General features: G+C 43.1%; 1 protein-coding gene across 1 annotated transcript in view; it reads right to left on the reverse strand.

The window, feature by feature from the left end:
* Positions 1-788: 788 nt before the first annotated feature.
* Positions 789-15,000, reverse strand: part of LOC121561570 (kelch-like protein 5) — a gene marked incomplete at its 3' end in the record, with an annotated part of 19,285 nt that continues 5,073 nt past the window's right edge. Inside the window, 6 exon segments of the mRNA XM_045220500.1 lie at positions 789-865; positions 1,446-1,532; positions 3,937-4,012; positions 12,372-12,546; positions 12,675-12,724; positions 13,613-13,729. Of these exon segments, the coding sequence (XP_045076435.1) occupies positions 789-865; positions 1,446-1,532; positions 3,937-4,012; positions 12,372-12,546; positions 12,675-12,724; positions 13,613-13,729 (582 nt within the window).

Below are 15,000 nucleotides of genomic sequence, written 5' to 3' on the forward strand. Positions count from 1 at the left end.
TTTATTTATTTTTTAGTCATTTAGCAGACGCTCTTATCCAGAGCGACTTACAGGAGCAATTAGGGTTAAGTGCCTTGCTCAAGGGCACGTCGACAGATTTTTCACCTAGTCGGCTCGGGGATTAGAACCAGCGACCTTTCGGTTTCTGGCACAACACTCTTAACCACTAAGCTACCTGCCTGTTTGTGGTCCACCTCTCAGCTTGCACCATCTCCTCCAACCTGTCATCAACCAGCTGTGTTCGCCCACAGGACGGCTGCTGACTGGATGTGTTCGCCCACAGGACGGCTGCTGACTGGATGTGTTCGCCCACAGGACGGCTGCTGACTGGATGTGTTCGCCCACAGGACGGCTGCTGACTGGATGTGTTCGCCCACAGGACTGCTGCTGACTGGATGTGTTCGCCCACAGGACGGCTGCTGACTGGATGTGTTCGCCCACAGGACGGCTGCTGACTGGATGTTTTATTTTGTTTGTTGCACCATTGTCTGTAAACCCTGGACACTGTCGTGTGTGAAAAGCCCAGGAGGCCGGCCGTTTCTGAGATACTGGATCCAGGCGCGACTGGCACCCGACGATCACACCATGCTCAAAGTCACTTAGGTCACACGTTTTGCCCATTCTAACAGTAACTGAATGCCTTGATGCCTGTCTGCCTGGTTTATATAGCAAGCCACGGCCACTATGTGAACGGGGTGGTGTACCTAATAAACTGGCCGATAAGTGTATACACACACAAACACACACACAACCCATTGTTGAAGACCACTAAACATAGCCACATCCACACCTGTTGGTGTGGGGGTCAAAACACTCAACTGAGCGCAGACAGGAGCTTCCATCACGACCCCCTACTGCATACAACCTAGAGTGGGAGGGAGGGAGGGAGAGAGAGAGAGAGAGAGAGAGAGAGAGAGAGAGAGAGAGAGAGAGAGAGAGAGAGAGAGAGAGAGAGAGAGAGAGAGAGAGAGAGAGAGAGAGAGAGAGAGAGAGAGAGAGAGAGAGAGAGAGAGAGAGAGAGAGACAGAGAGAGAGAGAGAGAGAGAGAGAGGGAGAGAATGGTGTCATCTGTCTGTCTTTACACCACTGATACACACAGGCAGGCAGACAGACAGACAGGCAGACAGACAGACAGACAGGCAGGCAGACAGGCAGGCAGGCAGACAGACACATAGACAGACAGACATAATTACTACTCTAGGAAGTCTGTGGAAACCTCACTCTGTCTGAATGGGGACCCTTTAGCGACAGATGCATGTGTGTTTAAAGGAAAGGGGAAGCGGAACGGAAGCAGTCGATCAAGTAATGAGCTCCATCAGACAAGAAGCCCAGGAATTCATTCTCTCTGTCTCTGTCTCTGTCTCTCTCTCTCCCTCTCTCCTCCCTCCCTCCCCCTCCCCCTCTCCCTCTCCCTCCAGTCTCCAGTCCTGTGTGTGTGAACCTACTTTCCGTTGAGGACAGCTACTCCTACAGTAGATCGAGGTGTTGCCATGCTGGCGATGAAGCTCCACTGACGAGCCTGAGGATCCCACCTGGACACACACACACACACACACACACACACACACACACACACACACACACACACACACACACACACACACACACACACACAAACACACACACACCCGTTAACACACAGACATCTTATATATACAGTGAGGAAAAAAGTATTTGATCCCCTGCTGATTTTGTACGTTTTCCCACTGACAAAGAAATGATCAGTCTATAATTTTAATGGTAGGTTTATTTGAACAGTGAGAGACAGAATAACAACAACAAAATCCAGAAAAACGCATGTCAAAAATGTTATAAATTGATTTGCATTTTAAATGAGGGAAATAAGTATTTGACCCCTCTGCAAAACATGACTTAGTACTTGGTGGCAAAGCCCTTGTTGGCAATCACAGAGATCAGACGTTTCTTGTAGTTGGCCACCAGGTTTGCACACATCTCAGGAGGGATTTTGTCCCACTCCTCTTTGCAGATCTTCTCCAAGTCATTAAGGTTTCGAGGCTGACGTTTGGCAACTCGAACCTTCAGCTCCCTCCACAGATTTTCTATGGGATTAAGGTCTGGAGACTGGCTAGGCCCCTCCAGGACCTTCATGTGCTTCTTCTTGAGCCACTCCTTTGTTGCCTTGGCCGTGTGTTTTGGGTCATTGTCATGCTGGAATACCCATCCACGACCCATTTTCAATGCCCTGGCTGAGGGAAGGAGGTTCTCAGACAAGATTTGACAGTACATGGCCCCGTCAATTGTCCCTTTAATGCGGTGAATTTGTCCTGTCCCCTTAGCAGAAAAACACCCCCAAAGCATAATGTTTCCACCTCCATGTTTGACGGTGGGGATGGTGTTCTTGGGGTCATAGGCAGCATTCCTCCTCCTCCAAACATGGCGAGTTGAGTTGATGCCAAAGAGCTCCATTTTGGTCTCATCTGACCACAACACTTTCACCCAGTTCTCCTCTGAATCATTCAGATGTTCATTGGCAAACTTCAGACAGGCCTGTATATGTGCTTTCTTGAGCAGGGGGACCTTGCGGGCACTGCAGGATTTCAGTCCTTCACGGCGTAGTGTGTTACCAACTGTTTTCTTGGTGACTATGGTCCCAGCTGCCTTGAGATCATTGACAAGATCCTCCCGTGTAGTTCTGGGCTGATTCCTCACCGTTCTCATGATCATTGCAACTCCACGAGGTGAGATCTTGCATGGAGCCCCAGGCCGAGGGAGATTGACAATTATTTTGTGTTTCTTCCATTTGCGAATAATCGCACCAACTGTTGTCACCTTCTCACCAAACTGCTTGGCGATGGTCTTGTAGCCCATTCCAGCCTTGTGTAGGTCTACAATCTTGTCCCTGACATCCTTGGAGAGCTCTTTGGTCTTGGCCATGGTGGAGAGTTTGGAATCTGATTGATTGATTGCTTCTGTGGTCAGGTGTCTTTTATACAGGTAACAAGCTGAGATTAGGAGCACTCCCTTTAAGAGTGTGCTCCTAATCTCAGCTCGTTACCTGTATAAAAGACACCTGGGAGCCAGAAATCTTTCTGATTGAGAGGGGTTGAAATACTTATTTCCCTCATTAAAATTCAAATCAATTTATAAAAATGTTTACATGCGTTTTTCTGGATATTTTGTTGTTATTCTGTCTCTCACTGTTCAAATAAACCTACCATTAAAATGATAGACTGATAATTTCTTTGTCAGTGGACAAACGTACAAAATAAGCAGGGGATCAAATACTTTTTTCCCTCACTGTATATATATACACAGTATATAGAGAGAGAGAGACACAGAGAGAGACACAGAGAGAGAGAGAGAGAGAGAGAGAGAGACAGAGAGAGAGAGAGACAGAGAGAGAGAGAGAGACAGAGAGACAGAGAGAGAGAGAGAGATACAGAGAGAGAGAGAGATAGAGAGAGAGAGAGAGAGAGACAGAGACAGAGACAGAGAGAGAGAGAGAGAGACACAGAGAGAGAGAGAGAGAGAGAGAGAGAGAGAGAGAGAGACAGAGAGAGACAGAGAGACAGAGAGAGAGAGAGAGAGAGAGAGACAGAGAGAGAGAGAGAGAGACAGAGAGACACAGAGAGAGAGAGAGAGACAGAGTGTGTATGTTTATTTAATAATTTTCCATTTCTAGTAATATGACCAGACCAGTAAAGTAATATGACCAGACCAGTAAAGTAATATGACCAGACCAGTAAAGTAACCGGTAAAGTAATATGACCAGACCAGTAAAGTAATATGACCAGACCAGTAAAGTAACCGGTAAAGTAATATGACCAGACCAGTAAAGTAATATGAACAGACCAGTAAAGTAACCGGTAAAGTAATATGAACACACCAGTAAAGTAACCGGTAAAGTAATATGAACACACCAGTAAAGTAACCGGTAAAGTAATATGAATAGAATTGAGAGAGGGTCTGACTCACCTCTCTACAGTACTGAGGTAGCTCCACCCATCATGGCCTCCTACTGCATACATAGGACCCCCAAGGACTGTCACACCTAGGATATCAACACAACACCTAGGATATTAACACAACACCTAGGATATCAACACAACACCTAGGATATCAACACAACACCTAGGATATTAACACAACACCTAGGATATCAACACAACACCTAGGATATCAACACAACACCTAGGATATCAACACAACACCTAGGATATCAACACAACACCTAGGATATCAACACAACACCTAGGATATTAACACAACACCTAGGATATCAACACAACACCTAGGATATCAACACAACACCTAGTATATCAACACAACACCTAGGATATTAACACAACACCTAGGATATCAACACAACACCTAGGGTATTAACACAACACCTAGGATATCAACACAACACCTAGGATATCAACACAACACCTAGGATATCAACACAACACCTAGTATATCAACACAACACCTAGGATATTAACACAACACCTAGGATATCAACACAACACCTAGGGTATTAACACAACACCTAGGATATCAACACAACACCTAGATATCAACACAACACCTAGGATATTAACACAACACCTAGGATATTAACACAACACCCTAGGATATCAACACAACACCTAGGATATTAACACAACACCTAGGATATTAACACAACACCTAGGATATCAACACAACACCTAGGATATCAACACAACACCTAGTATATCAACACAACACCTAGGATATTAACACAACACCTAGGATATCAACACAACACCTAGGGGTATTAACACAACACCTAGGATATCAACACAACACCTAGGATATCAACACAACACCTAGGATATTAACACAACACCTAGGATATTAACACAACACCTAGGATATCAACACAACACCTAGGATATTAACACAACACCTGGGATATTAACACAACACCTAGGATATCAACACAACACCTAGGGATATTAACACAACACCTAGGATATCAACACAACACCTAGGATATTAACACAACACCTAGGATATCAACACAACACCTAGGATATTAACACAACACCTAGGATATCAACACAACACCTAGGATATTAACACAACACCTAGGATATTAACACAACACCTAGGATATCAACACAACACCTAGGATATCAACACAACACCTAGGATATTAACACAACACCTAGGATATTAACACAACACCTAGGATATTAACACAACACCTAGGATATTAACACAACACCTAGGATATCAACACAACACCTAGGATATTAACACAACACCTAGGATATCAACACAACATCTAGGATATCAACACAACACCTAGGATATTAACACAACACCTAGGATATCAACACAACACCTAGGATATCAACACAACACCTAGGATATCAACACAACACCTAGGATATTAACACAACACCTAGGATATCAACACAACACCTAGGATATCAACACAACACCTAGGATATCAACACAACACCTAGGATATTAACACAACACCTAGGATATTAACACCTAGGATATTAACACAACACCTATGATATCAACACAACACCTAGGATATCAACACAACACCTAGGATATTAACACAACACCTAGGATATTAACACCCTAGGATATTAACACAACACCTATGATATCAACACAACACCTAGGATATCAACACAACACCTAGGATATCAACACAACACCTAGGATATTCCAGTATGTATCAACACAACACCTAGGATATTCCAGTACGTATCAACATAACACCTAGTATATTCCAGTATGTATCAACACAACACCTAGTATATTCCAGTACGTATCAACACAACACCTAGTATATTCCAGTACGTATCAACACAACACCTAGGATATTAACACAACACCTAGGATATCAACACAACACCTAGTATATTCCAGTACGTATCAACACAACACCTAGTATATTCCAGTACGTATCAACACAACACCTAGGATATTAACACAACACCTAGGATATCAACACAACACCTAGTATATTCCAGTACGTATCAACACAACACCTAGGATATTAACACAACACCTAGGATATCAACACAACACCTAGTATATTCCAGTATGTATCAACACAACACCCAGTATATTCCAGTACGTATCAACACAACACCTAGGATATTCCAGTACGTATCAACACAACACCTAGGATATTAACACAACACCTAGGATATCAACACAACACCTAGTATATTCCAGTATGTATCAACACAACACCCAGTATATTCCAGTACGTATCAACACAACACCTAGGATATTAACACAACACCTAGGATATCAACACAACACCTAGTATATTCCAGTATGTATCAACACAACACCCAGTATATTCCAGTACGTATCAACACAACACCTAGGATATTCCAGTACGTATCAACACAACACCTAGGATATTAACACAACACCTAGGATATCAACACAACACCTAGTATATTCCAGTATGTATCAACACAACACCCAGTATATTCCAGTACGTATCAACACAACACCTAGGATATTAACACAACACCTAGGATATCAACACAACACCTAGGATATTCCAGTACGTATCAACACAACACCTAGGATATTCCAGTATGTATCAACACAACACCTAGTATATCAACACAACACCTAGGATATTCCAGTACGTATCAACACAACACCTAGGATATTCCAGTACGTATCAACACAACACCTAGGATATTCCAGTATGTATTAACACAACACCTAGGATATTCCAGTACGTATCAACACAACACCTAGGATATTCCAGTACGTATCAACACAACACCTAGGATATTCCAGTACGTATCAACACAACACCTAGGATATTCCAGTACGTATCAACACAACACCTAGGATATTCCAGTACGTATCAACACAACACCTAGGATATTCCAGTATGTATTAACACAACACCTAGGATATCAACACAACACCTAGGATATTCCAGTACGTATCAACACAACACCTAGGATATTCCAGTACGTATCAACACAACACCTAGGATATTAACACAACACCTAGGATATCAACACAACACCTAGTATATTCCAGTACGTATCAACACAACACCTAGGATATCAACACAACACCTAGGATATTAACACAACACCTAGGATATCAACACAACACCCAGTATATTCCAGTACGTATCAACACAACACCTAGGATATTCCAGTACGTATCAACACAACACCTAGGATATCAACACAACACCTAGGATATTAACACAACACCTAGGATATCAACACAACACCCAGTATATTCCAGTACGTATCAACACAACACCTAGGATATTCCAGTACGTATCAACACAACACCTAGGATATCAACACAACACCTAGGATATTAACACAACACCTAGGATATCAACACAACACCTAGGATATCAACACAACACCTAGGATATTAACACAACACCTAGGATATTAACACAACACCTAGGATATCAACACAACACCTAGGATATTAACACAACACCTAGGATATTAACACAACACCTAGGATATCAACACAACACCTAGGATATCAACACAACACCTAGTATATCAACACAACACCTAGGATATTAACACAACACCTAGGATATCAACACAACACCTAGGGTATTAACACAACACCTAGGATATCAACACAACACCTAGGATATCAACACAACACCTAGGATATTAACACAACACCTAGGATATTAACACAACACCTAGGATATCAACACAACACCTAGGATATTAACACAACACCTAGGATATTAACACAACACCTAGGATATCAACACAACACCTAGGATATTAACACAACACCTAGGATATCAACACAACACCTAGGATATTAACACAACACCTAGGATATCAACACAACACCTAGGATATTAACACAACACCTAGGATATCAACACAACACCTAGGATATTAACACAACACCTAGGATATTAACACAACACCTAGGATATCAACACAACACCTAGGATATCAACACAACACCTAGGATATTAACACAACACCTAGGATATTAACACAACACCTAGGATATTAACACAACACCTAGGATATTAACACAACACCTAGGATATCAACACAACACCTAGGATATTAACACAACACCTAGGATATCAACACAACATCTAGGATATCAACACAACACCTAGGATATTAACACAACACCTAGGATATCAACACAACACCTAGGATATCAACACAACACCTAGGATATCAACACAACACCTAGGATATTAACACAACACCTAGGATATCAACACAACACCTAGGATATCAACACAACACCTAGGATATCAACACAACACCTAGGATATTAACACAACACCTAGGATATTAACACCTAGGATATTAACACAACACCTATGATATCAACACAACACCTAGGATATCAACACAACACCTAGGATATTAACACAACACCTAGGATATTAACACCTAGGATATTAACACAACACCTATGATATCAACACAACACCTAGGATATCAACACAACACCTAGGATATCAACACAACACCTAGGATATTCCAGTATGTATCAACACAACACCTAGGATATTCCAGTACGTATCAACATAACACCTAGTATATTCCAGTATGTATCAACACAACACCTAGTATATTCCAGTACGTATCAACACAACACCTAGTATATTCCAGTACGTATCAACACAACACCTAGGATATTAACACAACACCTAGGATATCAACACAACACCTAGTATATTCCAGTACGTATCAACACAACACCTAGTATATTCCAGTACGTATCAACACAACACCTAGGATATTAACACAACACCTAGGATATCAACACAACACCTAGTATATTCCAGTACGTATCAACACAACACCTAGGATATTAACACAACACCTAGGATATCAACACAACACCTAGTATATTCCAGTATGTATCAACACAACACCCAGTATATTCCAGTACGTATCAACACAACACCTAGGATATTCCAGTACGTATCAACACAACACCTAGGATATTAACACAACACCTAGGATATCAACACAACACCTAGTATATTCCAGTATGTATCAACACAACACCCAGTATATTCCAGTACGTATCAACACAACACCTAGGATATTCCAGTACGTATCAACACAACACCTAGGATATTCCAGTACGTATCAACACAACACCTAGGATATTAACACAACACCTAGGATATCAACACAACACCCAGTATATTCCAGTACGTATCAACACAACACCTAGGATATTCCAGTACGTATCAACACAACACCTAGGATATTAACACAACACCTAGGATATCAACACAACACCTAGTATATTCCAGTATGTATCAACACAACACCCAGTATATTCCAGTACGTATCAACACAACACCTAGGATATTCCAGTACGTATCAACACAACACCTAGGATATTCCAGTACGTATCAACACAACACCTAGGATATTCCAGTATGTATCAACACAACACCCAGTATATTCCAGTACGTATCAACACAACACCTAGGATATTCCAGTACGTATCAACACAACACCTAGGATATTAACACAACACCTAGGATATCAACACAACACCCAGTATATTCCAGTACGTATCAACACAACACCTAGGATATTCCAGTACGTATCAACACAACACCTAGGATATCAACACAACACCTAGGATATTAACACAACACCTAGGATATCAACACAACACCTAGTATATTCCAGTATGTATCAACACAACACCCAGTATATTCCAGTACGTATCAACACAACACCTAGGATATTCCAGTACGTATCAACACAACACCTAGGATATTAACACAACACCTAGGATATCAACACAACACCTAGGATATTCCAGTACGTATCAACACAACACCCAGTATATTCCAGTACGTATCAACACAACACCTAGGATATTAACACAACACCTAGGATATCAACACAACACCTAGGATATTCCAGTACGTATCAACACAACACCTAGGATATTCCAGTACGTATCAACACAACACCTAGTATATTCCAGTACGTATCAACACAACACCTAGGATATTAACACAACACCTAGGATATTAACACAACACCTAGGATATCAACACAACACCTAGTATATTCCAGTATGTATCAACACAACACCTAGGATATTAACACAACACCTAGGATATCAACACAACACCTAGTATATTCCAGTATGTATCAACACAACACCTAGGATATTAACACAACACCTAGGATATCAACACAACACCTAGTATATTCCAGTACGTATCAACACAACACCCAGTATATTCCAGTACGTATCAACACAACACCTAGTATATTCCAGTACGTATCAACACACAACACCTAGGATATTAACACAACACCTAGGATATCAACACAACACCTAGGATATTCCAGTACGTATCAACACAACACCTAGGATATTCCAGTACGTATCAACACAACACCTAGTATATTCCAGTACGTATCAACACACAACACCTAGGATATTAACACAACACCTAGGATATCAACACAACACCCAGTATATTCCAGTATGTATCAACACAACACCTAGTATATTCCAGTACGTATCAACACAACACCTAGGATATTAACACAACACCTAGGATATCAACACAACACCTAGGATATTCCAGTACGTATCAACACACAACACCCAGTATATTCCAGTACGTATCAACACAACACCTAGGATATTCCAGTACGTATCAACACAACACCTAGGATATTCCAGTACGTACAGTGGGGGAAAAAAGTATTTAGTCAGCCACCAATTGTGCAAGTTCTCCCACTTAAAAAGATGAGAGAGGCCTGTAATTTTCATCATAGGTACACGTCAACTATGACAGACAAAATGAGAAAAATAAATCCAGAAAATCACATTGTAGGATTTTTAATGAATTTATTTGCAAATTATGGTGGAAAATAAGTATTTGGTCAATAACAAAAGTTTCTCAATACTTTGTTATATACCCTTTGTTGGCAATGACAGAGGTCAAACGTTTTCTGTAAGTCTTCACAAGGTTTTCACACACTGTTGCTGGTATTTTGGCCCATTCCTCCATGCAGATCTCCTCTAGAGCAGTGATGTTTTGGGGCTGTCGCTGGGCAACACAGACTTTCAACTCCCTCCAAAGATTTTCTATGGGGTTGAGATCTGGAGACTGGCTAGGCCACTCCAGGACCTTGAAATGCTTCTTACGAAGCCACTCCTTCGTTGCCCGGGCGGTGTGTTTGGGATCATTGTCATGCTGAAAGACCCAGCCACGTTTCATCTTCAATGCCCTTGCTGATGGAAGGAGGTTTTCACTCAAAATCTCACGATACATGGCCCCATTCATTCTTTCCTTTACACGGATCAGTCGTCCTGGTCCCTTTGCAGAAAAACAGCCCCAAAGCATGATGTTTCCACCCCCATGCTTCACAGTAGGTATGGTGTTCTTTGGATGCAACTCAGCATTCTTTGTCCTCCAAACACGACGAGTTGAGTTTTTACCAAAAAGTTATAGTTTGGTTTCATCTGACCATATGACATTCTCCCAATCCTCTTCTGGATTATCCAAATGCACTCTAGCAAACTTCAGACGGGCCTGGACATGTACTGGCTTAAGCAGGGGGACACGTCTGCACTGCAGGATTTGAGTCCCTGGCGGCGTAGTGTGTTACTGATGGTAGGCTTTATTACTTTGGTCCCAGCTCTCTGCAGGTCATTCACTAGGTCCCCCCGTGTGGTTCTGGGATTTTTGCTCACCGTTCTTGTGATCATTTTGACCCCACGGGGGTGAGATCTTGCGTGGAGCCCCAGATCGAGGGAGATTATCAGTGGTCTTGTATGTCTTCCATTTCCTAATAATTGCTCCCACAGTTGATTTCTTCAAACCAAGCTGCTTACCTATTGCAGGTTCAGTCTTCCCAGCCTGGTGCAGGTCTACAATTTTGTTTCTGGTGTCCTTTGACAGCTCTTTGGTCTTGGCCATAGTGGAGTTTGGAGTGTGACTGTTTGAGGTTGTGGACAGGTGTCTTTTATACTGATAACAAGTTCAAACAGGTGCCATTAATACAGGTAACGAGTGGAGGACAGAGGAGCCTCTTAAAGAAGAAGTTACAGGTCTGTGAGAGCCAGAAATCTTGCTTGTTTGTAGGTGACCAAATACTTATTTTCCACCATAATTTGCAAATAAATTCATTAAAAATCCTACAATGTGATTTTCTGGATTTTTTCTCTCTCAATTTGTCTGTCATAGTTGACGTATACCTATGATGAAAATTACAGGCCTCTCTCATCTTTTTAAGTGGGAGAACTTGCACAATTGGTGGCTGACTAAATACTTTTTTCCCCCACTGTATCAACACAACACCTAGGATATTCCAGTACGTATCAACGCCTAGGGTATTCCAGTACGTATTAGACACCATGGTATTGTCTGTTCTCACCCAGCCCGTGCCTGTGTGTTGCCATGGGTGTCATGATGCTCCAGCTGCCGCTGTCTGGGTCGTACCGCTCCACCGTGTTGAGGGTCTTCAGTCCGTCCCGGCCCCCCGCCACGTACAGACGCTGGTCCAAAACACACACCCCAAACTGGAGCCTGCGCCCGCTCATCACCGCCACCTGGAAACCTTCCGTCTTTTACATCTCTCTCTCTCTCCTTCTAGTCTTTCATTTCTTTTAAACTACTTGAAATTCATTTGGTTGGAAGAAATGTGTTATATAAATATAAAAAGTTTGGATTTGATTACCTGGCGCCACGCATCCCGACGCAGGCAGTACTGCTCTATACTGGTGGCTCCTGATATACACACACACACACACACACACACACGTTATACATACATACACACACACACACATGTTATACATACATACATACACACACACACACACACACACACACACACACACACGAGTTATACACCCACATAGGTTATACATACACACACACACACACACACACACACACACAGGTTACACACACACACACAGGTTACACACACACACACACACACACACACAGGCTAACCTTTGGTAGCGTCCATACCCCCCACAGGCTAACCTTTGGTAGCGTCCATACCCCCCCCACAGGCTAACCTTTGGTAGCGTCCATACCCCCACAGGCTAACCTTTGGTAGCGTCCCTACCCCCACAGGCTAACCTTTGGTAGCGTCCATACCCCCCCCACAGGCTAACCTTTGGTAGCGTCCATACCCCCACAGGCTAACCTTTGGTAGCGTCCATACCCCCACAGGCTAACCTTTGGTAGCGTCCATACCCCCACAGGCTAACCTTTGGTAGCGTCCATACCCCCCACAGGCTAACCTTTGGTAGCGTCCATACCCCCACAGGCTAACCTTTGGTAGCGTCCATACCCCCACAGGCTAACCTTTGGTAGCGTCCATACCCCCCACAGGCTAACCTTTGGTAGCGTCCATACCCCCCACAGGCTAACCTTTGGTAGCGTCCATACCCCCCACAGGCTAACCTTTGGTAGCGTCCATACCCCCCCACAGGCTAACCTTTGGTAGCGTCCATACCCCCCACAGGCTAACCTTTGGTAGCGTCCATACCCCCCACAGGCTAACCTTTGGTAGCGTCCATACCCCCACAGGCTAACCTTTGGTAGCGTCCATACCCCCACAGGCTAACCTTTGGTAGCGTCCATACCCCCCCACAGGCTAACCTTTGGTAGCGTCCATTCCCCCCACAGCGAACATGGCTCCTACAGTAGATTTACGAGGTCTGGTTCTGGGGCTCTGCAGCAGGGGGCGCCGGTGAGGCAGGAGATGATATTTCATACCTGAACAATACAAAATGACTACATTCATCAATACACACATCCAATCACACATCAATAACTACATCTGTCAGTCAGTCAGACCTGCACATCAACCGTCATCATCAATCAATACATACATCTATTCACCAATACGTACGTCAGTCAATACACACACTGAGAGTACAAAACATTAACAACTTTATTTGTATGTCTTTCCATGACACAAAAATATTGAGTAAAGATTGAAGTGCCTTTGAACGAGGTATGGCAGTAGGTGCCAGGAGCACCGGTTTGTGTCAAGAACTGCAAAGCTGCTGGGTTTTTTCATGCTCAACAGTTTCCTGTGTGTATCAAGAATGGTCCACCACCCAAAGGACATCCAGCCAACTTGACACAACTTGTGGGAAGCATTGGAGTCAAGATGGGGCCAGCATCCCTGTGGAACGCTTTCGACACCTTGTAGAGTCCATGCCCCGACGAATTGAGGCTTTTCTGAGGGCAAAAGGTGGGGTGCAAATCAATATTAGGTAGGTGTTCCTAATGTTTTGTCCACTCAGTGTAGACCACAGGAGGTTGGTGGTACCTTAATTGGGGAGGACGGGCTTGTGGTAATGGCTGGAGCGGAATCAGTGGAATGGTATCAAATACATCAAACACATGGTTTCCAGGTGGTTGGTGCCATTCCATTGACTCCATTCCAGACCTTATTATGAGCCGTCCTCCCCTCAGCTGCCTCCTGTGTTCTACATATATTCATCAATACACACATCAATCAATATATCAATCAGTCAGTAAATCAGTCAGCCAGCCAGCCAGTCAATCAGTCAGCCAATCAGCCAGCCAGTCAGCCAGTCAATCAATCAATCAATCAATCAATCAATCAATCAATCAAATAATAAATATCAATAAATGCCACCTGGAGGGTGTTGTCTGAACAGGTATAAAGCCAAGGTAGGTGATTTACTGCCACCTGGAGACAGATTTGGGACAAGGCCTGTCAGAACCTTCAGTAGTAGGGAAGACAGATTTGGGACAAGGCCTGTCAGTACCTTCAGTAGTAGGGAAGACAGATTTGGGACAAGGCCTGTCAGAACCTTCAGTAGTAGGGAAGACAGATTTGGGACAAGGCCTGTCAGCACCTTCAGTAGTAGGGAAGACAGATTTGGGACAAGGCCTGTCAGTACCTTCAGTAGTAGGGAAGACAGATTTGGGACAAGGCCTGTCAGTACCTTCAGTAGTAGGGAAGACAGATTTGGGACAAGACCTGTCAGTACCTTCAGTAGTAGGGAAGA

The sequence above is a fragment of the Coregonus clupeaformis genome, unplaced genomic scaffold (genome assembly GCF_020615455.1).
Source record: "Coregonus clupeaformis isolate EN_2021a unplaced genomic scaffold, ASM2061545v1 scaf4053, whole genome shotgun sequence".
In the NCBI taxonomy this organism is placed as follows: domain Eukaryota; kingdom Metazoa; phylum Chordata; class Actinopteri; order Salmoniformes; family Salmonidae; genus Coregonus; species Coregonus clupeaformis.